This window comes from Trichechus manatus, unplaced genomic scaffold (genome assembly GCF_000243295.1).
Source record: "Trichechus manatus latirostris isolate Lorelei unplaced genomic scaffold, TriManLat1.0 scaffold00057, whole genome shotgun sequence".
Classification (NCBI taxonomy): domain Eukaryota; kingdom Metazoa; phylum Chordata; class Mammalia; order Sirenia; family Trichechidae; genus Trichechus; species Trichechus manatus.
Window position 1 is genome coordinate 10,248,936 of NW_004443993.1, and position 26,852 is coordinate 10,275,787.

General features: G+C 51.1%; 2 protein-coding genes across 2 annotated transcripts in view; one reads left to right on the forward strand and one right to left on the reverse strand.

The window, feature by feature from the left end:
- Nucleotides 1-8,577, reverse strand: part of UHRF1 (ubiquitin like with PHD and ring finger domains 1) — a 41,919-nt gene extending 33,342 nt beyond the window's left edge. Inside the window, exons 1-2 of the mRNA XM_004378440.3 lie at nucleotides 8,416-8,577; nucleotides 1,288-1,548 (exon numbers count right to left, since the gene is read on the reverse strand). Coding sequence (XP_004378497.1) covers nucleotides 1,288-1,548; nucleotides 8,416-8,568 — 414 coding nt within the window. The 5' untranslated portion in view covers nucleotides 8,569-8,577. The remainder of the gene's footprint in view (nucleotides 1-1,287; nucleotides 1,549-8,415) is intronic.
- A 9,187-nt stretch (nucleotides 8,578-17,764) lies between these two features.
- Nucleotides 17,765-25,547, forward strand: ARRDC5 (arrestin domain containing 5). The gene is made up of 3 exons (XM_004378633.3): nucleotides 17,765-18,023; nucleotides 19,880-20,085; nucleotides 25,047-25,547. The coding sequence occupies exons 1-3, from the start codon at nucleotides 17,771-17,773 to the stop codon at nucleotides 25,545-25,547; spliced, it is 960 nt and encodes a 319-aa protein (XP_004378690.1). The 5' UTR covers nucleotides 17,765-17,770.
- The last annotated feature ends 1,305 nt before the right edge of the window (nucleotides 25,548-26,852 follow it).

Genomic DNA, 26,852 nt, shown 5'->3' on the forward strand with positions numbered 1-26,852 from the left:
GGCAATGGCTGCTTTCACACAACCAGATCTCCAGGGCTTTCTTCCAAGGCACCTCTGGGTAGACTCAAACCTCCAACCTTTTGGTTAGCAGCTAAGCATGTTAACCATTTACACTACCTAGGGCCTCTGCTCAGTGGGCACAGGGTCTCCTTTTGGGGTGATAAAAATGTTTTGGAACACAGCGGGAGGCTCACTCTTTTTGACAGGGTTTTCCCAAAAGAACACAGAGGTACCTGACCCTGGAGACGGGTTTGGGACAGTAGGCTGGAAGGAAGTCACCTTCCATCTGTGGGACGGGGGAAGGGGGAAGGGGGAAGGGAAGGGGGAGGGCACAATCAGTGAGAGAGTAGACACAGGTTTGCTGGGAGCGTACAGACTTGGGTGAAGGCAGATGGCATCTGAGGTGGATCCGGTCAGCTCAGCTCCGGAATGGGAATGGGAGCGAAGAACCTCGGTGGGAGGAACACCCCAGGGGCAGGGGGTGTACACCATGGTTACCACTCGGGGCCGTAGCTGCCAGATTGGAGTGGATGGTGTAGCAGGTTAAATAACGGCCCCCTAAAAGAGGTGTGTCCACGCCCTATCCCCCGTACCTGTGAATGTGGCCTTATTTGGAAATGAGGTCTTTGCAGATGTAATTAAGTTAAGGATCTCCAGATGAGATCATTCTGGATTTAGGGTGGGCCCCAAATCCAATGAAGGCATCCTCCTGAGAGAAAGGAGAGGGAGATCCGACACATCGACACAGAGGGAAACGCACGGGAAGACAATGGCAGCAGCTGCGGGCGGCCACGGGCCAAGAAAGGCCACGGATTGCCAGCTGGGGGAGAAGCACGGAATGGATTCTCCCTCGGAGCCTCCAGAAGGAACCCACCCTGCCAGCACCCTCACTTCAGACTTCTGGCTTCCCCAACTGTGAAGAGAATAAATTTCTGTTGTTTTAAGCCCTAAAGAAGTTTTGGAGCTAGTTAGTGGTGACGGTTACACAATACCGTGAATGTACTATGCCCATGAACTGTATACTCTAAAATGGTGATTCTATATTATATGAATTTCACCTAAAAAAAAAAAAAATATCCCCACAAGGAACCTTCTGGAAACTGCCCGTGGGTGTTTTCCCTGCAGGACGGAGGCTGCCCAGCCCCAGTGATGGAGAGGGAGCTGGCCTGCACTCAGTGAGCTTCCGGCCAGGCAGATGGCAAAGCCAGTGATGCCGGCAGGGAGTGAGGAACTCTCCCCCAGCCAGGCAGGAGGACGCCGCCCCCGAACCTGCTGTGCGGATCTCACCTTGTAGAGGCCGAGCTCCGTCTCGTCCCACGCATCCTCGCCCGCCAAGCCGGCCTTCCCGTCGCCCTCTATGGCCGCCTCACCATGGTTGGACGACTTGTCCGACTCGCTCTGGCCCAAGCAGCAGCCCGAGTCGGTGTCGGACAGCTCGGAGTCGCGCTCCTTGCTGCTGGGGGGCAGCACGAGGCTCTGGCGGACCAGCAGCTGGATGGTGTCATTCAGGCGAACGTCATAGTCGAAGAGAGTGTGGCCGTCTTCCATCTGCAGGGACAGCAAGAAGGAGGTCACCAGACACTTACCGAGCGTCTGCGGGGCGCCAGGTGGGCCTAGTCAAGCCACGGAGAGCACAAGCAGGAAAAAACCACCAAGTCTCCATCCAGAGCAGGTTAAAACCAAATAAACCAAGCCTGCTGCTGTTGATTCCAAATCATGGTGACCCCACAGGTTCCAGAGCAGAACTGTTCCATAGGGTTTTCTAGGCTGTAATCTTTATGGAAAGGAGCCCTGGTGGTGCAGCAGTTAAAGTGCTTGGCTGCTAACCAAAATGTTGGCAGTTCTAACCCAGTAGCCACTCCGCAGGAGCAAGATGTGGCAGTCTGCTTCTGTAAAGATCACAACCTTGGAAACGCTACAGGATGGTTCTGCTGTCCTATAGGGTCATTACGCATCGGAATTGACTAGACAGCAATGGGTTAATCTTTACAGAAGACACTGCCGGGCCTTTCTCTCAAGGCGCCTCTGGGTGGACTCAAACCACCAGCCTTTTGGTTAGCAGCTGAGTGTTTAATTGCACCACTGAGGGCCTCCCTAGGTCAGGTTACAGGACAATAAAATATGGACCACATCTGCGAGGCGCACCCTGCCCAACAGCACTGCCACGCCTTTCCTCGGGGTCCCTAAGGCTCTCTCTAAGGAGGTGGGACAGGACTCCTGGTGTTAGGCACCGAGTATCCCCGTGAGCACACACAGCATCATCCCAGCTGTGTGCCAGGATACACGTGGGGCTTCAGGGGAGATTTTCTTAGGACATGACGTGGTTTGCAGCTGTTTCTTACAGCAAATACCCAATGACAGAGAATCAGCCCCTGTCACTGAGTCTCAGTCGGGGGCAATTCTGCCCTGAGGACACTGGGCAAAGACTGGGGACACCCGTGGTTGTCATGACTGGGGGTGCTACTGGCACCAAGTGGGTGGAGACCAGGGATGCTGCTCAACACCTTACAGTGCACAGGATGACCCCACCCCAGAGAATGATCCAGCCCCAAATGTCTACAGTGCAGGACCTAAACCAAACCCAACCAAACTCTTTGCCGTGGAGTCAGTTCTAACTCATAGTGACCCTACAGGACAGAGCAGAACTGCCCCACAGGGTTTCCAAGGCTGTAGTCTTTATGGAAGCAGACTGCCACACCTTTCTCCTGCGGAGTGGTTGATGGGTTCAACCCACCGATCTTTCGGTTAGCAGCCAAGCACTTAACCACTGCACCACTAGGGCCCCTTATACAAACCTAAAAACCAAGAAACAAACCCGTTGCCGTCAAGTCAATTCCAACTCACAGCGACCCTACAGCACAGAGAAGAACTGCCCCACGGGGTTTCCAAGGAGCGCCTGGTGGATTTGAACTGCCGACCTTTTGGTTAGCAATCATAGCTCTTAACCATCGTGCCACCAGCATTTCCTTTACAAACCTAAGGAGACCTAAAATCCCAACATGCATTTACTTTTCAAGGCTCTTGTTCAAGTCTTATCCACCCCAGGACAGCTTCTCTGATCCATTAGCCCCATCCCTCACTATTAATTCCTATATCCTAATTTCCCCCTACTGAAATCCCTGGGTGGTGCAAATCGCTGACATCCTCGCTGCTAACTGAAAGGTTGGAGGTTTGAGTCCACCCAGAGGCACCTCAAAAGAAAGGCCTGGCAATCTACTTCTGAAAACCCTACGGAGCACAGTTCTACTGTGACACGCATAGGGTCGCTGGGGGTCGGAGTCGACTCGATGGCAGCTGGAACATCTTCTTTCGGCTTCCTGTTCACCCAGGGCACAGCGAGCCTCCCAGGCGCCCAGGACCACGCCAGGTACCACAGGCAGGCCAGAGCGAGTGAGATCCAGTGCCAGCTTCCAGCTCAGGACCAGGGGAGCAGCTGTGTCACCAGGCAGAGGTGGGGCCACTGTGCATCAGAAATCAACTCGAAGGCACACGTCACCAAGAACAAATCTCTAACACGGTACAAACTGATAAATAGAAGCCGCATGAACCAAAGCACTTTGGGGGCCTCAGTTGTCTTGAAGCGTGTAAGGGGGGTCTCAAGACCAAACAGTTTGGAAACTGCTGCCCTAGAAAAGCTCTTGTAACACAGTATACCAGGAGGCCCGTTCAAGAATATTCTGCTACTCTGTCCTTCAGGGTCGCTACAAGCTGCAATCGACTCGGCGGCAATGGGTTTTTTGTACTGCTCCTAACAGAAACACCTGGATCAAGGCACTGACGCGTAATTGGCAAACTGTGGAAAGCAAGACAGATCTAAATAAAGTTTTATTGGCACACAGCCACAGCCATTTGTTTACATGTTGTTGGCTACTTCATCCTGCAAAGGCAGAGTTGCGTCGTCCAGACAGAGACAGTACGGCCTGCAAGGCCACAATATTTACTTAGTCAGGTGCCGTCAAGTCGATTCTGACTCGTTAACAACCCTATACGACAGAGAAGAACTGCCCCGGAGGGTTTCCAACGCCGTAGTTGCTATGAATCGGAATCGACTCGATGGTAGTGGGTTTGGTTTTCTGGTTAATCTTTATGGGAGCAGATCACCAGGTCTTTTTCCCATGAAGTCAATGGGTGGGTTGGAACCTTTGGGTTAGCAGCAGAGCACTTAACCATTGAACCACCAGGGCTCTTTTAAATATTTCCTATTGGGCCCTTTACAGAAACAGTTTGCTGTCTCTTGGCTTGGGGAAGGAGGGCCACAGTGTGAGGACCCTGGTCGCGAGCGCCTCCCTCATGCCGCCTGGCCCTCCGCTCCAGGCACACAGAGAAGGCCAGTCCTGCAGGGTCATTCGGTGTGCTGCTGTGACATATCTGACCCTTACACAGCCATTCCAAGGCCACCACTTCAACTGACTTGTCAGACTGACCTGAGCATGGTCTATGGGGCAGGCGTGGGCCATGTAGTTATTTTTCTAATGTAAGCTACCTCCTAAATCGGCAGTTCTCAACCAGGGTGATTGTCTCCTGGGAACACTAGGTGACGTCTGGGGACATTTATAGTTGTCAGAACTAGGGGGTGCTACTGGCAGTGAGTGGGTGGAGGCCGGGGATGCTGCTCAACACCCTACAGTGCACAGGACGGCCCCACCGCAGACAAGGCTCCAGCCCCCGTGTCAGCAGTGCCGAGGGGGAGAAGCTCAGCTCAGTGACTTACGGAGCCGTCACTGCGAGCCAGGCTCGGGCCCAGCCCTTCATGTACACGCCACACTGAACTCTCACAGCCCCACGATGTGGCGGGTCCTCAGTCAGCCCCATGGGAGAGGCGACAACATGGAGGCAGAGAGCGAGGCACTGGCCAGAGAAGCGCAGCCAGCCCTGAGATTCTGTACAGCGCACAGCATTGTACCTGAGCTCATTAAAGACGCCATAAATAACAGCTATTGTTACTGCCATGGGCAGCCAAAAAAAAAAGGCGCCAGATGCCTCCCGCCTTTGCCCAGGCTGGGCCTCCTGCCTGAAGTCCCTTCCCCCACGTGGCTCCCCGCATCTCCGCCAATCAAGCAACAGAACTGCCAGCCTCCTCGGCCGAGGCAGGACTGCCACGAACCCCTCCACATCCCAGAGAAAGACTCAACTATGTTCTCCTTCATGTTCCCAGACAACCGCGCTGCTGTCCTCGTACTGCTGTGCGATGTCGCTTTTAAAAAATTGCGAACACTCTCTAGAACATTCTGTAAAAACAACTCACATCCCACCCGCTGGAATTCGGGCGGCTTTGTCTCTGCTATTAATCCGACGTGTGTGGAGACTTCACCCGCCGCCACATGCCGCTCTGTGCCTCTGTCCCCACCCTCCTGTCGCCGTCCACACTTGTGAAGGGCTGCGGTGCTTCCGAGCCAGGCGGCCTTGGGGAGATTGCATCACAGCTCTGGAGCTTGGTTTTCTTACCCGGGAAACAGAAACCCCACATTCCTCACACGAGGAGGCCACGGGGCCTCCACAGGGACTGGGAGGCGCCCGCACAAAGCCGCCATGTGGGGAAGGAACATCAGGGAAGGGGGGAAAAGGCAGTTATACTGGCTCCAGGGACCCTGGGTGGCATGAAGTTAAAGCACTCAGCTGCTGACTCAAAGGTTGGCGGTTCAAGTCCATCCATAGCCGCCTTCGGAAGAAAACCCACTGCCGTCGAGTTGATTCCGACTCATAGTGACCCTATAGGACAGAGTAAAACTGCCCCATAGGGTTTCCAAGGAATGGCTGGTGGATTTGAACTGCTAACCTTTTGGTCAGAAGCCTGAGCTCTTAACCACTGTGCCACCAGGGCCCCACTCAGAAGAAAGACCTTGCAATCTATTTCTGAAAAACCAGCCCATTGAAAAGCCTATGGAGAATCAATGTTATAAATGGGACACGTAGAAACTGTTCAACTGGTGTACGTTTTGCTGTGTATATTCTCAACAACAAAATAAATAAAATTAATTTAAAGAAAAAAAAAAAAAAGCCTATGGAGCCCAGTTCTCTGACACACATGGGGTCACCATGAGTTGTGGTCAACTTGACGGGAACTGGTTTAAAATTTAGATGGTGGGAGTTCATGTGTTTATGTTTCCTTCAACTTTTCTGTATGTTTGAAATTTTTCTTGTAAGTATGGGGGGGTGTTAAGACAGAAGATGTAAAAATTAAAATGCTGGCATATAGAAGGCACTCAAAAAGATTTGCTGCCTTGTTGAAAGAGCTCAAGTCTAACCCATCTGTTATGAGTTGAACTGTATCCTCCAAAACGGTATGTTTAAATCCGAACCCCCGATACCTGTGAATTAAGTCCTAACCCCCGATACCTGTGAATGTGACCTTGTTTGGAACTAGGGTCTCCGCAGATGTAACCAGTTAACATCAGACCATATTGGAACAGCCCAATCCCAGCTGCTGTCGAGTCAACCCGACCGATAGGCACCCCACGTGTGCAGAATAGAACCGTGCTCCATAGGGTTTTCACAGGCTGATTTTTCGGAAATACATCACGGGGCCTCTGTCTTTCTCAAAAAAAGACAAAAAAAGACAGAAAATGCAGCAGGAAGACAGGCACGTGAAGATAGCACCAGACCGGAATAATGATGCCTGCACCAGGCGAGGGACACCCATGACCACCCAAGACTAGAAGACAAAAGAAAGGGTCCCCCCCAGAGCATCGGGGGGGGCACGGCCTGCCGACACCTCAAATTCGGACTCCTGCCTCCAGAACGTTGAGACCATAAATGTCTGTTGTTTTAAGCCCTGCAGTGTGTGGGGTTTGGGTCCAGCCGCCCTGGAAAACGAACACAGCAAACTTAGCGGCCACACACAGCAGGCTTTCCAAAACGATCTGTTAACTGCAGGCCCCTGCACCGAATAAGCAGACTGAGTGGTAAATAGAAATCAGTTTGTACGGGACAAAACTGAGCTGTTGTCAGAGAAGATGAGGGAGGAGGGGAGGAGGAGGAGGGAAAAGAGGACAAAGAGAAGGAGGAGGAGGAAGAGGATAAAAAGGAAAAGGAGGTGGAGAAGGAAGAAAAGAAGGAGAATGAGGAGGAAGAGCAGGGAGAAAGCAAGGCCTGGAACTCCACTCTGCTCCCAGCCCGGCTTTCTCCCCACACCTAACTCCAAAGTGGCGGAACTGACAAGCCACATGGCTGCAGTCAAATCTTCAAGTTCCCGGGACCAGCAGGGCGGGTTAACGCAAATTCTTAAGGCGTTCAAGTCATCGCCTCGTTTACAGGAAGGAGGCTAAAGAAGGCTTCCCAGGGGACCGCAAGCCCAAGAAATTAATCATCACGTCTCACTTCAAGTCAGCACCCAGGATCCTCCCACCCCCCAGAAACCCGGGCCAAGCTCGCCTGCATTTGCTTTTCAATTCAGACGCCAGATGGCAGCAGTGACCAGCGCGAGATGCCACAACAACAGAAGTGGGACTCCACGGCGCGCAATTGACTACTTTTCAGCCCGTGCGTATCTGCGCCCCTGTCCCTAGGGTCCATCCGACTCCCAGATGGCTCCAGCAGCCAGACCAACACTTTTCACCCTGCTGTCTTATCATATCCAGGATATCTCACTCACGGTGCGCCCCGCTGTCCCCCCGAAGACACCAGGAGCAACAGAAACCCCCAGGGGGCCTGGGCAAAGTGTCCGGAATGGGAGCAGCTGTTAGAGCGGGAGTGGCCATTTTAAATGCTACCAGAGCCTAAGGAAAGAACAAGACAGGGGACCAGCAGGCCCTGCGGCCCCTGCTGAGAGCGCACGCCGCCATCCCCCGGGTTGTTGTTGCTGGGTGCTGCAGAGTCAATTCCGACTCGTAGCGACCCCATGTGACAGAGTAGAACTGCCCCATAGGGTTTCCTAGGCTGTAATCTTAAAGGGAGCAGATCGCCAGGTAGCCAGCTAAAAAGCAGCCCCAGACTGGTGGAAATTCCTGATCTGTAAGCACCGCTTTGAGTAAGCCAATCTAAATTTCTAGAAGACAGAACCCGTGAGACCAGACGCTAAATAGGTACAGGCTGCAAGTGTGTGTTCTAAAGAAAAACCCTGTCCCTTCTGCCCAATCTGAGTGATGATTCTAGATCTTTCCTCTAAATTCATCAGCACCCTGTCCGCCACCTCCAACTTCTGGCTCTGAAAATTCTTTTCAGCGCGAGTTTAAAAAATACAAAAAGGTGATCAAAAGCCCCAACCCTACAACTGCCAGCCCAGCGTGTCAATCTGTAAGCCAGGCCTTTGTTCCCTGGCCGGCATTTGAGGTTTCTGTGGACTTCTCCTTCCGGGAGACGTGAAGCGGACCGGATGGGGGGGGAGAAGGTGTCTGCTTGTGGCGGGTGAGGCGCGGTGCCTGGACCAGGCTGAGAACAAAGGTGCCGGGCAGCGGGCGGCCTGCAGGGCGGGTTTACCTGCTTGCCCCTGTAGAACAGCCTTTGCAGGCCCGGCTCCACGTGGAAGAGCTCCTGGATCTTCAGCCGCAGCTCCTCCACCTTGGTCAACCTGGACAGCGAGTCAACAGAGTGGGCCTCCTTGCCGTCCATGGTACGCACTTGGATCCACATGGTGTCGGGGCTGAGAGAGGGAAAAAGCAGGACATGGGGCGGTCAGTTCCGCCGCCACTAAGCCATACTCGGGCCAGCGTTGCTTTTGTCCAGTCGGTGGGCACCGGGAAACTTCCAAAACACCCTCCCACCCCCTCTAGGCCCCATAGATGGCTAGACCTGGGGCAAGGCCGGGCTGAGGGAATTAAGGAGTGAATGTATTAATGAACGGCCAGAGAGGGGAAGTGAGGGGAAGACCAAAGGGGTCCCGGACCACCCAGTCCCACCCAAGCCCCTTGCACAGAAGAAAACACCAACGTCCAGAGAAGGTGGACCGGCCAGGGGCGCCCAGCCGAACAGCGAGCCGCCAAGTTGGTTCATTCATTCATTCCTCCAATTCACATTTACGGAAGAGGGAATTTTCAAAAGTCCGGCACGGGTCAGAACTTCCGAAGTCCTCTGGGAACTCAATGAAGTGGGACTGGGGGGAAGGCCGCCACCCGAGACCTGCTGGCCCCAGGACCCCCCCAGTACCCCCCCGCGCGTGCGCGCCCAGCCCCGCGGTGGCCATGGCAACCGGGCGCCCCGTCCCGGCCGCCCCCGCGCGCTCCGCCACTCACCTCAACCCGGCGGCGGCGGCCGGGCTCACTGGCGGGTTCCCGCGCGCCGGCTCGCGCTCCTAGGACCCTGGACCCAGACAGCGTTCTCCCCCGGCCCTCGCGGGCCGCGCCAGCGAGCCCACGCCCACCCCCACCGCGGGGACCGGCCAAGGGGGCCCAGCTTGCCAAGTCCCGCCCCCTTCACTTGAGATGCCTCGTTTATTGGCTCCGCCTTGCCCGGCCGCCCCGCCCCACTCGGTCCCCATTGGTCCAGACGCGCCCGGGGAACGGAGGGCGCGCGAAATCAGGCTCGGGCGCGACAATTGAATCGCGGGGTGCTCCGCGCGCAGGCGCGGAGCCTGACATCCTCCCCCGCGGCTCGCCGGACCCTCCCCCACCCAGCCTGCGCGACCCCCGTCGGGCTCCCAGGACGCTCCGCTCGCTCGGCCGGACTTGGAGTCACCGGGGGCGACTCCCAGGACTGGCCGGAGGAGGCTCCGATCCCGGGACCTCATGCAGTCCAGCGCGGGCACCCGTGCGCCCCATGCTGGCCGCGCGTCCTGGACGCTCGGGAAAGTTCTGCAAAGTCCCCGAGCCTGGTGCACCGCGCGCGCCCCGCGGCCCGGGCTGGCCCCGAAGCCCACCGTGCAGCTCACCTTGCCTGCTGGCCCGATCCGTTCGCCTGCCTGCGCGCCTGGCCCAGCTAGGGGTGGTGTGGACCTGCTTGCGTGGGACTGCGTGGGACCCGGAGCGCGCGGACGGCCACCGCTGCCCGCCGCGCTGCCAGCCGCTCTGATTTTTTTCCCGCGAAAACTCGGCGTTAGGGAGTTGCGGGGCCGCGGGAGGCCGCTCCTGGGGAGGGCGCCTGCGTCGTGATTGGCCGCCGCAGTGGCGGGAAGCGAGAAAGGGGGGGGGGGCCGCCCCCGCCTCTGTCCACCACCCCCCTCCGCCGGGACCCGCCCAGCCCTGCGCGCTCTGCTGGGCGCGCCCAGCGTGCAACGGGCCAAGTGGCAGCCCCTGACCCCCCCTTCCCCACCCCCCGAGGCCTAGGGATCCCCCAGGGTAGGGACCCCCTGACCTCTTAAGTCCGTTCACGCAGCCCACCTCCTGGGACACGCACTGACCAGTAGGTCCAGGAAGGCCGAAATCATGTCTAAACACTGCAGGAGGCTGTGAGGGGCCCCCACAAGACCGCCTGCACCCGATGGCCCGTCTGATGGCCCCCAGCCCCACTTCCTTGCAGCAAGGCCCGCCAGCACTCCCCACCCGACCGACCCACCCGCAGGGCTTGTTTGCTGGGTTTTCCCGCCTCGTTTTCCCGCCTTCTGGGGCTGTCCAGGCGGGCAGGGCGGCCCTGCCCCCTCCGCCCTGCCTGCTCCGCTCTGACCAGTCCAGGCGGGCACACAGTGACCCATGCCGGACACCTACAACGGCCAGATAGGGTGCTCGGGGCTGGGAGCGTTGCTCGACAGAGGGCGGTGGGCAAGGCAGACCCGGTCAGTGATCTCAGGGAGGGGGAATTCTGTCTGGGGAGTCCAGCAAGAAGTAATGAGTAAAGCAGATAATTTCAGCGAATACCCCGTGCTAAGAGGACAGGACAATGGCTGGCGAGTGACCGGCGTCCACGTGGCAGGGAGGGAGGATATTCTGGTCGGGGTGGAGAGTGGGCCTGTCTGAGTAGGTGACATTTGAGCTGAGATCTGAGATGAGAAGCTATGGACAGATGGGTCGAGGAGGGAAGGGCAAATTCAGTGGCCAGAAAAGGCTGAGAGGTGTTAAGGTGAAATGAGCAAAGGGGAGGGCGGGAGGGGACGAGGCCAGCGGGGTGCCCTGGAAGACCTCGCAGGCCACGGAGGACTTTGGTCTTTCTCCCGAGAGCAGTGCATGCCACAGGAGGCCCGTGAGCAGGAAGGCATGAGCTTTGACTTAGCTTGTTACGAGCTGCCTCTGGCCCTGTGCCGAGTCCCTTCTATCTTGGCCCTGGTGTTTCGGGTCTCATTTCCCCAAGCGGTCAGTGGAATAATGGCCCCCAACCATGTCCAGTTTGTACTCCCTGGGACCTGTGAATGTGTTACCTTCCATGGTAAAAGGAACCCTGGTGGCTCAACGGTTAAGCAACTGGCTGCTAACCGAAAGGCTGGCGATTTGAACCCACCAGCCGCTCCGCAGGAGAAAAGACCTGTAATGATTACAGCCTTGAAAACCCGATGGGACAGTTCTACTCTTTCCTATAGGGTTGCTATGAGTCAAAATTGACTCGACAGCACCTAACAACGTGGCAAAAGGGTCTTTGGAGATGGGATGAAATCAAGGGTGTTGAGATGGGGAGAGTATCCCGGAATCTGGGTGGCCCTAAGTGTCCTCACAAGGGTCCTTGTAAAAGGGAGGCAAGAGAGTCATAGGAAATGAGATGACAGAGCAGAGGTTGGAATGACGTTGCCAGAGGACAAGGAATATGGGAAGCATCTGTTATGAGTTGCCGTTGAGTCAGTTCTGACTCAGCGACCCTGTATACGCAGAGTTGAACTGCTCTACAGAGTTTTCGAGGTTGTGATCTTTCAAAAGCAGATCTCCAGGGCTGTCTTCCAAGGTGCCTCTGGGTGGGTTCTAACCCTCAAACTTTCGACTAGTAGTCGAGCACTTAACCATTTGTGCTAAGAAATGGATTCTCCCTTAGAATCTCCAGATGTAACACAGCTCTGCCAACACTTTGATTTTAGCTCCTAAGACCCATTTCAGACTTCTGGCCTTCAGAGCTGTAAGATAATACATCTGAGTTGTTTTAAGCCACTACGTTTGTGGTCATTTGTTACAGCAGCAATAGGTGACTAATCACTCCAATACCGTGATGTCTAGATGCAGATACAGCGGTTAACTTTCTCCAATTTCAGGTCTTGGTCAGTAGTACTGAATGCATTTCTGAACCCTCAGCCATCAGCCGTGTATAGACAATGTCACAAGTGTGACCAGGTATCAAGGAGGCCTACCTGAGTTTGTGAGGCAAGTCGTTATTGTTAGGTGCTGTCAAGTTGGTTCCAACTCATAGCAACTCTCTGTGCAACAGAACAAAACACTGCCCAATCCTGCGCCGTCCTCACATTCATTGCTATGTTTGAGCCCACTGTTGCAGCCACTGTGTCAATCCATCTCATTGAGGGTCTTCCTCTTTTTCACTGACCCTTCCACCTTACCAAGCATGAGGTCCTTCTCCAGGGATTGGTCCCTCCTGATAACATGTCTAAAGTAGGGCTTCCAAATCAAGAACACTTGCTGCAGGAACCTGGCATTTTCCTGTTCATGCCTGGTGTTGCAAAAACTCAACATGGCCGAAGGAGGGAATACAATTCTTCATGTATACTTTGGAGTAGGAGGCCCAGCCCTGGTCCCTTGAGTATATGAAGTTAAGTAATGTAGAGAGAGATGTCTGGATTTCCCTGAAGAAAAGTCCTTCAGGAGAAGCAAGGTAAGGTCCCATTTCTGTAATCATTCCAAAAAAGTTAGAGAGGTGAACCAATGGGCCTCTGTGAGTAGGTGACATTTGAGAGGTTAGCCTCAGAAGGGTTGCTCATGTTAATAATTAGTAAACACATATAAGAGACTATACCTGGGAAATGGTTTGACAGTTTTCAAAAAGTTAAACATAGAATTACCGTTGTTTTTGTTGTTAATTACCATCAAGTTGATTCCAACTCCTGGCGAGCCCACGTGTGCAAGTAGAATTGTGTTCCATAGGGTTTTCAAGGCTGTGACTTTTTCGAAGCAGATAGCCAGGACCGTCTTCCAAGGCACCTCTGGGTGGTTTGGAACTGTCAATCGTTTGGCTGGTAGTCAAACACTTAACCATTTGCGCCAGCCAGGGCCCCAGAATTACCATGTTGTTCACGTGTGCCATCGAGTTGATTCTGACTCCTAGCGACCATACAGGACAGAGAAGAACTGTCCCATAGAGTTTCCAAGACTGTAATCTTTATGGAAGCGGATTATCCCATCTTTCTCCCACAGAGCAGCGGGTGGGTTCAAACCACCAACCTTTCAGTTAGCAGCCGAGCACTTTAACCACTGTGCCATGTATGACCCAGCACTTCTACTCCTGGGTATATACCCAAGAGAATTAAAAGCAGGTACTCGTACACCAATGTTCACAGCAGCATGATTCACAATAGCCAAAAGGTGCAAACTACCCAAGTGTCCGTGAATGGGTAATTGGATAAACAAAATGCAGTATATCCATACAACGGAGTATTAGTTAACCAGCAAAAGCGGCGAAGCACTGATACATACTACAACATGGGCAAACCTTGAAGACATCATGGCAGGTGAAATAAACCAGACACAGAAAGACAAAGATTGTACAATTCCACTCAGGTGGGGTATCTTTGCTGTTGTTGTTGATTGTTGCTGTCAAGTTGGCTCCCACTCACAGTGACCTTACGTGTAACAGAAAGAAACGTTGGCCAGTTCTCCGCCATCTTTATGATCAGTTGCTATCCGTAAGGTTTTCATTGGCTAATTTTCAGAAGTAGATCACCAGGCCATTCTTCCCAGTCTTAGTCTGGAAGCTCTGCTGAAGGTTGTCTACCATGGGTCACCCTAACAGTATTTGAAATACCAGTGGCATAGCTCTCAGCATCATCTAGAATAGGCCAATTCATAGAGACAGGCAGTAGAATAGAATTTACCAGGGCTAGGGAGAGGAGGCAATGGGGGGTTATTGTTTAACGGGTATAGAGTTTCTGTTTGGGATGGTAAAAAAAAGACCTGGAACTAGATAGAGGTGATGGTCGCACAACATGGTGAACATATTTAATGCCACTGCATTATACACTCCAAAATGGTCAAAACGTTAAACCTTAACCCAAAAGTATCTATCCCCTGAAGTCTTCTTTAAACCAAAAATAGTTTAGCTTAATTAGTAAAGAATGTCTGCCATGAGCATTGTGCTTTTAACGAACTATCCATATGGTATCAAATGGACAACAGCAACTCCAAAGGTTAGAGAAGAAACTTAGGGGCCAATGAGTCCCTGTTAATGGGGGAGGAAAAACTCAGAAAAGGAGGCTGAGAATGGTTGCACCCCTTGAAGAATGCAATCAATATCACTGAATTGTACACGGAGAAATTATTGAGTTGGTGTATGTTTTGCTGTATACATTCCGAACGACAACAACGAAACATTAGATAATTTTTTAAAAATGGTTAAAATGGTAAATTTTCTGTTATATACATTTTACTGCAATAAAAGAGAAATAAATAAGAGAGAGAGAGACCACGGTTGGCATTTCAGGAAGAAGCTTGCTAACCAGTTAAGGAGACAAGACATCAATATCCACAAAAGACATCACATTAAATGCAGCAAGTTACAACAAAGACAAAGACAATGAATGACGGTTGCCAGAGTCTTTGGAGGGGAGACTCCCTTGCAGCTCTTCAGCTGCTGTGTCCCTCCCACTAGGCACGGGCCCATGTCCAAATCAGGCACCAGGAATACCCACTCAGGTGCAAGGGGCCTTGGTTTCCCTTTTGTAAAAAGATCCACTCTAGAAGGTCATTTAGTCATTCAACAAACTTTATTGAACCCCCTGTCTGAGTCAGGCAGACACTGGTGGACGCAGCTTACTGTGGCAATGTCCTGCCCAGGAGAGGCTTCCCATCCGATGGGAGAGACGCACGCATACAGAGAAATGTCAGAAGCACAGAGAGATTGTGCTCCATGATGGAGTCAAGGGCCAGGTTGAGCACACGATGCTGTGAACCTCTTCAGGCCACATCGGGTTTGATGGACTGGCCATCTATACTTTTTTCTAATACAGACTGGTATAAATACGTTGTTATTGTTAGCGGCCGTTGAGTCAGCCCCTGACTCGTGGCCACCTTATGTGTTAGAGTAGAACTGCTCCATAGGGTTTTCTTGGCTATAATCTTTACAGAAGCAGATTGCCAGGCCTTTCTTCCCCAGTGCTGCTGGGTGGGTCTGAACCACCAACCTTTAGGTTAGGTGTTGTTGTGTGCCCTCGAGTTGATTCCGACGCATAGCGACCCTATAGGATAGAGTGGAACTGTCCCATACGGTTTCCTAGGCTGTCATCTTTACAGAAGCAGATGGCCAGGCCTTTCTTCTGTAGCACCACTGGGAGGATTCAAACTGCCAACCTTTCGGTTAGTAGATGAGCGCCAACTGTTTGCACACCGAGGGACCTCTAGAATAAACACAGAACCATTAAAATAAAAGTGATAACAATCCTACAAATAAAAAAATAAAAACGATTCTGTACAACACAAAATCAACGTGTGAACTCCAAGAGGTACACATACCACATTTGCGGACCATCTGATAGGACAGAAAATACCTTCGAGCTCACCCAACGGCCTTTCTTTCTTCATCTATAAACAGAGCTAATAATACCTACCTCACCAGAGAATTTTCCAAGAGGCCCCTTAGCCCCGGACACAAGTGGTGGGGTTTTATTTTTGTTATTTCCTAGGAAAAAGGGGTCAGCCTACCATTTCATGAACCAGTAAGTAACGTGAGTCTCTAAGTGGCTGCCTCACCCAAACAACAGCCTTCCCCACCTCAGGGTGGGCTCGAACTGCCAACCTTTTGGCTAGTAGTCAAACGCGTAACTATGCAACCCAGGGTCTCTCTCTTTTTTTTTTTTTTTTTTTGAAGTTTTTTGTTGTTGTTGTTGTAGTTTAAATGAAGTTTACATTTCAAGTTAGTCTCCCATACAAAAATTTATACATACATTGTTATGTGACCCTAATTGCTCTCCCCATACTGTGACAGCACACTCCTCCTTTCCACCCCTGATTCCATGTCCATTCAGCCAGCTCCTAACCGTCTCTGCTTTCCCATCTCACCTCCGGACAGAAGCTGCCCGTTTAGTCTCTTGTATCTACTTGAACTAAGAGGCACACTCCTCACGAGTATCACTTTATGTCCCACAGTCCAGTCCCATCCCTGTCTAAAGAGTTGGCCTTGGAAATTGTTTTAGTTCTGGGCTGATAGAGAATCCAGGGGCCATGCTTTCCGGGGTTCCTCCAGTCTCAGTCAGACCATTAAGTCTGGTCATCTTACAAGAATTTGAGTACTGCTCTGCACTTTGCTCCCTCTCTGTCAGGGACTCTCTGTTGTGTTCCCTGTCAGGGCAGTCATTGATGGTAGCTGGGCACGATCTAGTTCTTCTGGTCCCAGGCTGATGAAGTCTCTGGTTTACGTGGCCCTTTCTGCCTCTTGGGCTAATACTTCCCTTGTGTCTTTGGTGTTCTTCATTCTCCTCTACTCCAGGTGGTTGAGATCAATTGATGCATCTTAGATGGCCGCTTGCTAGCTTTTAAGACCCCAGATGCCACTCACCAAAGCAGGTTGCAGAACATTTTCTTAATAAGCTTTGTTATGCCAATTGACCTAGACGTCCCCTGAAAGCATGGTCCCAGCGTCTCTTTTGTTGGCTGTTCTTGTTGTTAGGCGCCGTCAAGTCGATTCTGACTTATGGCGACCCTACAGGACAGAGTAGAGCTGCCCCACAGGGTTTCCAAGGCTGTTCAAACTGCCTACCTTGCAGTGAGCAGCCGAGTGCTTAACTACAGTGCCACCACGGCTCCTTTTGTTTGCTGGGACTTGTGAATTTTGGTCTTGGGCTGGTCTCTTCCCATGTCTGACCCTCGGTTTCCTTATTTGTAAAATACAGATTAAATGCTCCTGTTGTTATTAAGTGCCATCAAATCAGTTCCAACTCATAGTGACCCTGTATACAACTGAACGAAACACTGCCCGGTCCTGTGCCATCCTCACAATCCTTGCTATGCTTGAGCCCATTTTTGCAGCCACTTTGTCAGTCCATCTCGTTGAGGGTCTTCCTCTCTTTCACCGACCCTTACAAATGGTAAATGTTCCTAATATTGTTTTAATTTGTAATATTGAATAAGGAGCCCAGGTGGCACAACATTAAAACGCTCGGCTGCTAAACGAAAGGTTGGCGGTTCAAACCCACCAGCGGCTCTGCCGGCGATCTGCTCCCGTGAAGATTACAGCCTAGGAAACTCTATGGGGCAGTTCTACTCTGTCATATGGGGGAGCTATGAGTTAGAATCGACTCAACGGCACACAACAACATTGTTATTCTAAGAAATGTCAGAATTAGTTAAATCACTTAAGAGCATGATAACTTCAGGGAGTGGTAGATGAGCAGTAAAAGAATGACACTGAGTAAAGGTTTTTAAGTGGTTAAAATTAAAGGTGATAGATAGGAAACTTAGCGGGCAGTGAGTTTATGCTACTTGGGGAAGAACAACTGGGAAAAGGAGGGTGAGAATGGTTGCATAGCTCCAAGAATGTAATCAATGGCACTGAATTATACATGTAAAAATTGTTGAATTGGTGTATGTTCTGCTGTGTATATTCTCCACAACAACAACAACAAAATTAATTATTTAAAAAAAAAAAGGTGAGGTTGTTGTTGATATTTTAAATAGCCTTCCCTCCTCTCCTGGCCATTGGGATCCCTCTTTCCGGAACCCTGGCTGGAGTGATGTCACAGATGGGTGACCTCACTTCGGCCAAGGAACCAGGACTCTCAGTGACATGGGGGAGGAGGGAGGATGTTTCTCTACAACCCCAACCCCCCATGTCTGTGGTGAAGTCCATTGAATTAGTGCTGCCCGAGGATGCCATCTACCTGGCCGGCTCCAGCCTCAAAGGGCAGGTGATTCTAACCCTGAACAGCACCCTGATAGACCCCATAGTGAAAGTGGAGCTCGTGGGAAGAGGTTATGTCGAGTGGAATGAAGAAACCGGGGCATCCCGTGATTATAGCAGAGATGTGATTTGCAACAACAAGGCAGACTATGTGCATAAGACAAAGACATTTCCAGTGGAGGGTAAGGACGAGGCTGGCACCACCCCTAGCCATAATAGGAGTCTGGGTCTGGAAGGTAAACGTATCTGACAGTCAATCAACAAACACCCCCCCCTCCAAATATCAGAAATGGGCAGAGGCCTGGTGGTTCCCTAGGAGGGAAGCCATGTAGAACAATGACCATCAGATACACAAAAATAACAAGACTGGCTTTCACAAGTAGCTGACCAGAACCTAGATGTTCAAACTGAGGACTGAAAGTAGTCCCCTTGGAAAATGCTATGCTTATTCCAATGACTGCCCTTGGGAGGCCCATAAGAAATCTAGTTATTTTACAGATAAATCTCCCTCTGAGCAGGGAAACTCTAAGGAGACAAAATTAGGGCTCCTGTGATCAGCAGAGAAAGAGGCTTGTGACAGAAGCGTGGGGAAGACCTTTCCAATTCCACCAGGGTCAGATATTTCATCTGGACAGACATCAGGAAGTCTAAACCATTGGGGAACTATGTCCAAAGTCTTCATGGGGATGTTTCCAGACATTCCTCCGTCAAGCAGGTCTGGCCAACACTTGGCTCAACAAAGTTTAAATTTAGACTTTTTAATTTTAGATAGGGTGGTCAGGGAAGGCCTCTCCTAGGAGATTAACAACTGAGCACAGATTTGAGTGATGAGAGGGACAGCAGCCATGCAGACATCTGGGGGACAAATGTCAACAAACAGAACCATGTCACCTCTTTTGTGTCCTAGTTAACCCATCTGTAAAATGGGAACAGTAAGAGGTCCTACCTCGTAAGGTCATTTTAATGACTTCATGATTTAATGGCCTGTAAAGGGCTTAGAATAGTGCTGAGCATACAGTAAGTGCTCCATAAGTGTTAGCTGTTCTAATTTTTACCAAAATACTACCCCCAGCATTACGTATCACCCTTCCATATTTCCAAGCAACTGAATTTCCCCTCAAAAGCATAAGCCTGAATCCTGCAACAGACTCACTCGTTTATCTAGAAACATTTATTGAGCACCTACTGTGTGTGTACAAACACCACGCGGGATGCAGCAGTGAACAAAACTGGTGTCTTTGGGATTGCTATAGGGTCAGGGGGCAGGCAGTAAGCTTATAATCAAATAAGAGAGTTTCAGAGAAATGCAAGAATGGAAACAAAGTGGAGGAGGTCAGAGAAATTGAGGTGGTGTTAGAGGATGCTCCCCAGTCCTCAGCAGTTGCTCAATAATTATTAAGGGCCTGCTGTATACCATGCACTGAAGGCCAAGCTCCATGAGGGCAGGGAGTTTTGTCTGTCCTGCTTACTGCTGTATATACAGCTCAAACTTCACCTGGCACACAGTAGGTGCTTACTACATGCTTGTTGAATTGAATGTGCAACTGAATCCTGAGAGCTTGAGAGGTTTGGGGTGACCACCAACAGCCTCGTTCACCCCTCGAGCCCAGCTGAAGCCTAATATGAAATGTCTCTAAAAGCAGAGCAGATTCCCTGGGGGGTGCAGACGGTTAAAATGCTCGGCTGCTAATCGAAAAGTTGGCAGTTCGAGTCCGCCTAGAGGCACCTCGGAAGAAAGGCCTGGCGATCTATTTCTGAAAACACAGCCACTGAAAACCCTATGGAGTGCAGTTCTACTCGGACACACATGGGGTCACCATGAGTCAAAATCAGCTCAACGGCAACTGGTTGACTGGTAAAAACAGATAACTCAGCCTTGCTCAGGGACAGATAGGACAAGCTGGGAACCCAATGCCCCATCAAAACAATAAATAAATAAAGGAAGAAAGAATTTAAGAAATTGCCCTAAGAAAGAAAAGAAGGAAGGAAGGAGATTCTAGAACCTTCTGATGGCATCGTTGGTGTGTTTTGCTTTCAGATAATTGGTTAAGTGCAGGCAGCCACACCTTTGATTTCCATTTCAACTTACCTCCCAGGCTTCCTTCTACCTTCACCAGCAAAATTGGCCACATCTTCTACTACGTACAAGCTTCCTGCATGGGCCGGGAGTTCATTTTAGCCAAGAAGAAGATGTATTTATTGGTTCAAGGGACTTCGGACTTCCGCAAAGAAAGCTCATTCCAGGTATCGATGCGGGTGGGTCAGCAGTGGGGAGTATCCTCCAAGCCCCAAGGAGGAAGGGGGACATGGGCAGGCAGGGGACGAGGAAGGACCCAACTAGGAAGAAGAGAAAGGTATTGGCAGCTCTCCAGGCCCAGCGATTTCACAAAAGATGAGTCAGAAACCAGAGTGGGAACTCAGTAGTGGTTCTATACTGGGAGAAATTTTGCCCCCTGGGGAATACTGGCAATGTCCGGAGACATTTGTGGTTGTCAAAACTTGGGAGGGGATACAGCCAGAGGGTGGAGGCCAGGGATGCTGCTCAACACCCTACAGTGCACAGGACGGCCCCACCTCAGGGAACGTTCCAGCCCAATGTCAGCAGTGCTGCATGGGAGAATTCCTGTGTTAATTATTTGGAAAACTTTAGTTCGATCCCTGCTCACACTGTACACGGGAAAAAGTTCCCAATGGGTCAGACGGTGTAAACCAGGGGGACCCTCCAGCTCCTGTGATTTCCCTTCTCTCTCCTCCCCACTCAGCGTGTGGATTTAAATGTGGGCAGCGTCCTAGGACGTCGGGTAGGTCAGATGATTATGGGAGTCTCTTGGGGGTCAGTGGAATCCCATGACCCAGGGGTCCTCACCTGGGGCAATTCTGCCCCCAGGAGACACTTGGCAATATCTGGGGACATTTATGGGTGTCACGACTAGGGGGGATGCTACAGGCACCGAGTGGGTGGAGGCCAGGGATGCTGCTCAACACCTTACAGTGCACAGGACGGCCCCACCCCAGAGAAAGATCGGGGCCCTGGGTCAGCGGTGTTGAGGGGGAGGCACCTCATAGTAAGCAGGTCCTAGAGGAGGTCTCGCTGTAAACCTCTCAGTGAGAAAGGAGCCTGGACATTCTTGGATGGCTCTTGAGGGGCTTTGGACCCTTAGACAATGGAAATAGTGCCCCCTGTGGACCATGGTCTCGGGGAACATCTAGCTCAATTGGCATGACAGAGCTTATAAAGACAATGCTGCACATTCTACCTTGGTGAGTAGCGTCTGGGATCTTGAAAGCCTGTGAGCGGCCATCTAAGATACTCCACTGGTCTCATCCCTTCGGGAGCAAGGGAGAATGAAGAGAACAGGATACAAGGAAAAGATTAGTCTGAAGGACTAATTGTCCACAGCTACCAAGGCCTCCACCGGACTGAGTCCAGTACAGCTAGATGGTGCCCGGTTACCACCACTGACTGCTCTGACCAGGATCACAACAGAGGGTTCTGGACAGAGCTGGAGATGGATGTAGAACATAATTCTAACTCACAAAAAAAGACCAGATTTACTGGCTTAAAGGAGACTGGAGAAACCCCGAGAGTATGGCCCCCAGACACCCTTTTAGCTCAGTGGTGAAGTTATCTCCGAGGTTCACCGTTCAGCCTGGGAGTGGACAGCCCCATAAAACCAAATGAGACTAATGAGGTACAGGAGTCCAGTGACAAGGGCCAGAAGGCAGAAGGGGACAAGGAAGCTGGTGATAGGGAACCCAAGGTTGAGTAAGGATATTGTTGATGTGTTGTGAGATTGTTAACCATTGTCATAGGGCAACATTTGTAGTAACTGTCAAATGAGAAACTATTTTGTTCTGTAAGCCTTCATCTTAAGTGAGAATAACAGCACAATTGGAAGAGCGTAGTCAATGTCACTGAACTGTGCATGTAGAAATTTTTGAAATGGTGTATCTTTGGCTATGTGTATTTTCACCAAAAAAAAAGGTTGAGAAGTTAGAGGGTTGACATGTTGTGGGGTTGTTAACCAATGTCATAAAACAATATGTGTACTACTGTTTCATGAGAAACCATTTGTTCTGTAAACCTTCGCATAAAGTACAATAAAAAAAAAATTGAAGTATATAAAAAAAAAAAAATAGTGCCCCCGAGAGGCCAGTGAAGGGGGCCTCAGTCCCAGGGGAAGAAAAGGGCTGTGTCGTCTCTGTTTGCCTGAGCAGAGAGGTGTTCGGGGCCCCTCCGGAGGCCAGGTGTAGATGTGGGTGGACCAATGTTGACCAAGGTCACCATGACCAAGCTCACTTCCCCTCCCCGGGCCTCTTCTGTCAGCAGAGCATGGTGGTTGAGAGGGCTGGCATTTAATTATTGAGGCCAGGTTAAAATCCTGGCACCCCTAGTTACCCACTGTGTGATCTTTTGCAAGTGACTTTGCCTCTCGGTGCCTCTGTTTCCCCATCTGTCATATAGGCATAGAAATAGGAGCCCAACTGGCTGTTGGACAACCAGTGAGTCCACTTCATGGAAGTCCAGGGCTTTGCACAGTTTGTTTAGTCAATTCCGACTCATGGAGACCCCATGTGTGTCAGAGTAGAACTGAGCTCCATAGGGTTTTCAATGGCTGTTTTTTTTAGCAGTAGATTGCTAGTACTTTCTTCCAAGGCACCTCTGGGTGGACTCGAACCTCCAACCTTTCAGTTAGCAGCTATGCATTAACCATTTGCACCACTCAGGGACTCCAAGCCCTAGGCAACCACTAATCCACTTTCTGTCTCTATGGATTTGCCTGTTCCGGACATTTCATAAAAATGGAAGTATGTACTACGTAAGGAGCCCTGGTGGCGCAGTGGTTAAGTAGCTGGCTGCTAACCAGAAGGTTGGCGGTTTGAACCCACCAGCAGCTCTGTGGGAGAAAGATGTGGCAGTCTGCTTCCGTAAAGATTACAGCCTTGGAAACCCTATGGGGCAGTTCTACTCTGTCCTATCCAGTTGCTACAAGTCAGAATTGACCTCACGGCAACAGGTTTGATTTTTGGTTTATACACTATGTGGCCTTTTGGGACTGGTGTTCACTCAGCATAATGCTTTCAAGGTTCATCCACAGGATAGGCTATATCAGAACTTCATTCCTTTCTCTGGCTGAATAATATTCCATTGTAGGATGGACCACTTTTGTTCATCCATTCACCCACTGATGGACATTTGGGTTGTGTTTGCTTTTTGGCTATCGTGAATCATGTTGCTATGAACTTTCCTGTACAAGTCATTGGATGAGCATTTGTTTTCTGTTCTCTTGGGTAGATAGCTAGGAGCAGACCTGCTGGGTCATATGGCAACTCTGGAGCCCTGGTGGTGCAGTGGTTAAGAGCTCGGCTGCTAACCAAAAGGTCAGCAGTTCGAATCCACCAACCGCTCCTTGGAAACCCTATGGGGCAGTTCTACTCTGTCCTATAGGGTCGCTATGAGTCAGAATCAACTCAATGGCAACGGGTTTGGTTTTGGGTTATGGCAGCTCTGTGTCTAATTTGAGGAAGTGTCAGACTGTTTTCTCATGTTATTGCTGTCGTTGGGTGCCGTCGAGTCGGTTCCAACCCAATGCAACCCCATGTGATGGAGCAGAACTGCCCCATAGGGCTTTCTAGGCTGTAATCTTTACAGGAGCACATGGCCAGGGCTTCTTCCCACGGAGACACTGGGTGGGTTCAAACTGCCAACCTTCTGGTTAGCCGCCGAGCGCTTCCCCATTGTGCCACCAGGGCTCCTTTAGGTTAGCAGATGACCACGCATTGCTTCATTGCTTGCACAACCCAGGGACTGTGAACTTGGCACCAAGCACATGCTAAATAAATATTGGCTGAATGAATGACTCTCCCCCGCAAAGCCTCATATAGGAGCCCTGGTGGCACAACGGTTAAGCGCTCATCTGCTAACTGAAAGACGGACGGTTCGAACCCACCCAGCAGCTCTGCAGGAGAAAGACCTGGCAATCTGCTCCCATAAAGACTTCAGCCTTGGAAACTCTCTGCCACATGGGGTCACCAAGAATCGGAATCGGCTCACCGCCACCTACAACAACAATGAAGTCTCTTACGAGCCGAAGGAATATGGGTTCCAAAAAACTCCCAAAGCCAGGAACTGAGCAACATTGGGTTTGCACCCCAACATTCTTGAGAATCAGGGCACTCTGGCCAGGCGTGGGGGTCTCCGCGGGGCCACTGTTGGTACTTCCTGATACCCCCTTCAGGACCAGGGCAGAACTGCTGACTTCCTCTTGAGTTAGGGCAGCTGCCTGTGGGGTCCTAACGCATGCAAGGAATTTTCGAATAAGACTGGAGAGATTTACAATGAAACTGCCCGCCATTAGTTGTGAGGGGGCACGGGGGGCGCAGGGGTGGGGGCAGCTAAAGAGGGGCAAGAACAAGAGGCGGAGGGCGGGAGGAGTGGTCAGAGGGGTCAAGGGTCGGCTCCAGGTCCCCAGGAGGAAAGAAACCAGACCTGAAGCAGCGTTTCTCAAACCCTGCCTCGCACCCCATGAGTGAGTGGCAAAAGCAATTTAGTGGGTTCAAGCATATTTTAAAATGTCACCCATAAATAAAAAACAAAATGATGCCCACGCCACACATTAAATATACTGTAGATGTGACTTTATTTGCAACCCGCAGTTGGCTATTGATATTTGTCGCTGTTGTTGTTAGGTGCCATGGTGTTAATTTCAACACATGTCGACCCCATGTGTGTCAGAGTAGAACTGCGCTCCATAGGGTTTTCAATGGCTGGTTTTTCAGAAGTAGATTGCCAGGCCTTTCTTCCAAGGCACCTATGGGTGGACTCAGACATCCAGCCTTTTGGTGAGCAGCTGAGCGTGTTCACCATCTGTGCCACCCAGGGATTCCCACCTCTTAATACGAGTCCTAAACCACCAGAAAGTGCTTGGCTGCTCACTGAAAGGTTGGCGGTTCGAACCCATCCAGAGGCTCCACGGGAGAAAGACCTGGCGATCTGCTCCCGTAAAGATCACAGCCTAGAGAACCCTACAGGGCAGTTCTACTCTGTTACACGGGGCCGCTATGAGTTGGAATCAACTTGACCACACCCAGCAACAACAACAAACCCTTCGAGACTTTGAGGAGCTATAATGGTGGAATGGCAGGCAGGCGCCTGGATCTTACGGCCGTGATCCCTCACGGTTTTCCGTTCCTCTCTCTTCTAGAACCCTCTGCTGGTGGAGGCTGAGAAGAGGGTGTCTTACAACTGCTGCAGCCAGGGCACTGTCCACCTGCAAATCTATATGGAAAAGAACATCTTCACGCCGGGAGACAGAGTCATTTTCACGACCGAGATCAACAACCAGACCGGCAAGTGCATCAAGACGGTCCTCTTCGCCCTCTATGCCCATGTGCAATACCAGGGCTTCACGCCCAAGACCGAGCTGCGGACGCGCATGGACAGCAGTGAGCTGCTGCGCCAGGAGGCCAACACCCACATCTCGCCCTTCAACACCACCAAGGTCGTCAGCACCTTCCACTTGCCCCTGGTGCTGTCGCTGAGCAGCGGTAGCAGCCAGCAGAACAACGAGATCATGAGCACGCAGTACGAGCTGGTCATCACCGTCCACCTGCCCTGGTCCCTGACCACCGTCAAGGCCAAGGTTCCCATCATCATCACCAGCTGCCAGCTGCTGGACGGGGAGGAGCCTAGATCACAGAATTAAGTGCCCAAACTTCTAAATATTAAAAGCTTTATCAGACTCTACTGGCAGTCCGTCCCCCTTTGTCTTGCAAGGTGCTCTTCAGGCGAGCCCTCGAGTGGGTGGAATGTCACCTGCGTTGTTGCCGTTACCTGCCGTCAAGTCGACATCTGACTCGCGGCAACTGCTGGTCCTGCGCCATCCCCATGATTGGATGCAGATCAGACCGTTGTGATCCATAGGGTTGTAACTGGCTGATTTTCGGAAGTGGATCTCCAGGCCTTTCTTCCTATTCTTAGGCTGGAAGCTCTGTTGAGCCCAGTTCAGCATCACAGCAACACACAAACCTGCACCGTCAGATGGGTGGTGGCTACGCATGAAGCGCATGGAAGACGAGAATCCTACCACTGAACCACCACTGCCCCTAATATGTTGCCTGTAATGTCCCTAAACTCCAGCGATATAGGCATCCATTTCTCCCGTTCTGAGAAAGACCATCGAATGCCAGGGGGTAACAGAGGGAATCTTTGAATAATAGACAAATATTCCTTCTGTTAACTCCTGCCAACAACGACCGAGGGAACTGATAAGGCCTTCCAGGATCTGGCCCTGGTTGGGGGGGCTGTTTCTTAGTTATCTGGTGCTGCTGTAACACAAATACCACCAAGTGGGTGGAGTTAACAGAAATTTATTTTCTCACAGTTTAGGAGGCTTGCTGTTTTTAGGTGCCATGGAGTCGCTTCCCGGTGCACAGCAGAACTACAGGCTGCCCGGTCCCGCGCCACGCTCACAACTGTTGCTACATTTGAGCCCACTATTGCAGCCACTGTTGCATCGGGTTGAGGGTCTTCCTCTTTTTCGCTGATCCTCCACTTTACCAAGCATGAGGCCCTTCTCCAGGGACTGGTCTCTCCTGATAACATGTCCAAAGTACGTGAGCATTCTGGCTGTACTTCTTCCGAGACGGATTTATTCATTCTTCTGGCAGTCCATGGTACATTCAATATTCTTCACCAACACCATAATTCAAAGGCAACAATTCTTCTTCCGTCTTCTTTATTCACTGTCCAGCTTTCACATGCATATGAGGTGACTAAAAACACCATGGCTTGGGTCAAGTGCACCTTAGTCCTCAAAGTGACGTATTTGCTTTTTAACACTTTAAAGAGGTCTTTGGCAGCAGATTTGCCCAATGCAATATGTCATTTGATTTCTTGACTGCTGCTTCCATGGGCGTTGATTGTGGATCCAAGTAAAATGAAATCCTTGACAACTTCAATCTTTTTTCCCTTTATCATGATGTTGCTTATGGGTCCAGTTGTGAGGATT

Coding starts and splice junctions, on each gene's coding strand:
- ARRDC5 (XM_004378633.3), top strand. CDS start 17,771: ATGTCTGTGGTGAAGTCCATTGAATTAGTGCTGCCCGAGGATGCCATC. Junction 18,024..19,879: donor AAAGACATTTCCAGTGGAGG/GTAAGGACGAGG, acceptor TTTTGCTTTCAG/ATAATTGGTTAAGTGCAGGC. Junction 20,086..25,046: donor GCAAAGAAAGCTCATTCCAG/GTATCGATGCGG, acceptor TCTCTCTTCTAG/AACCCTCTGCTGGTGGAGGC.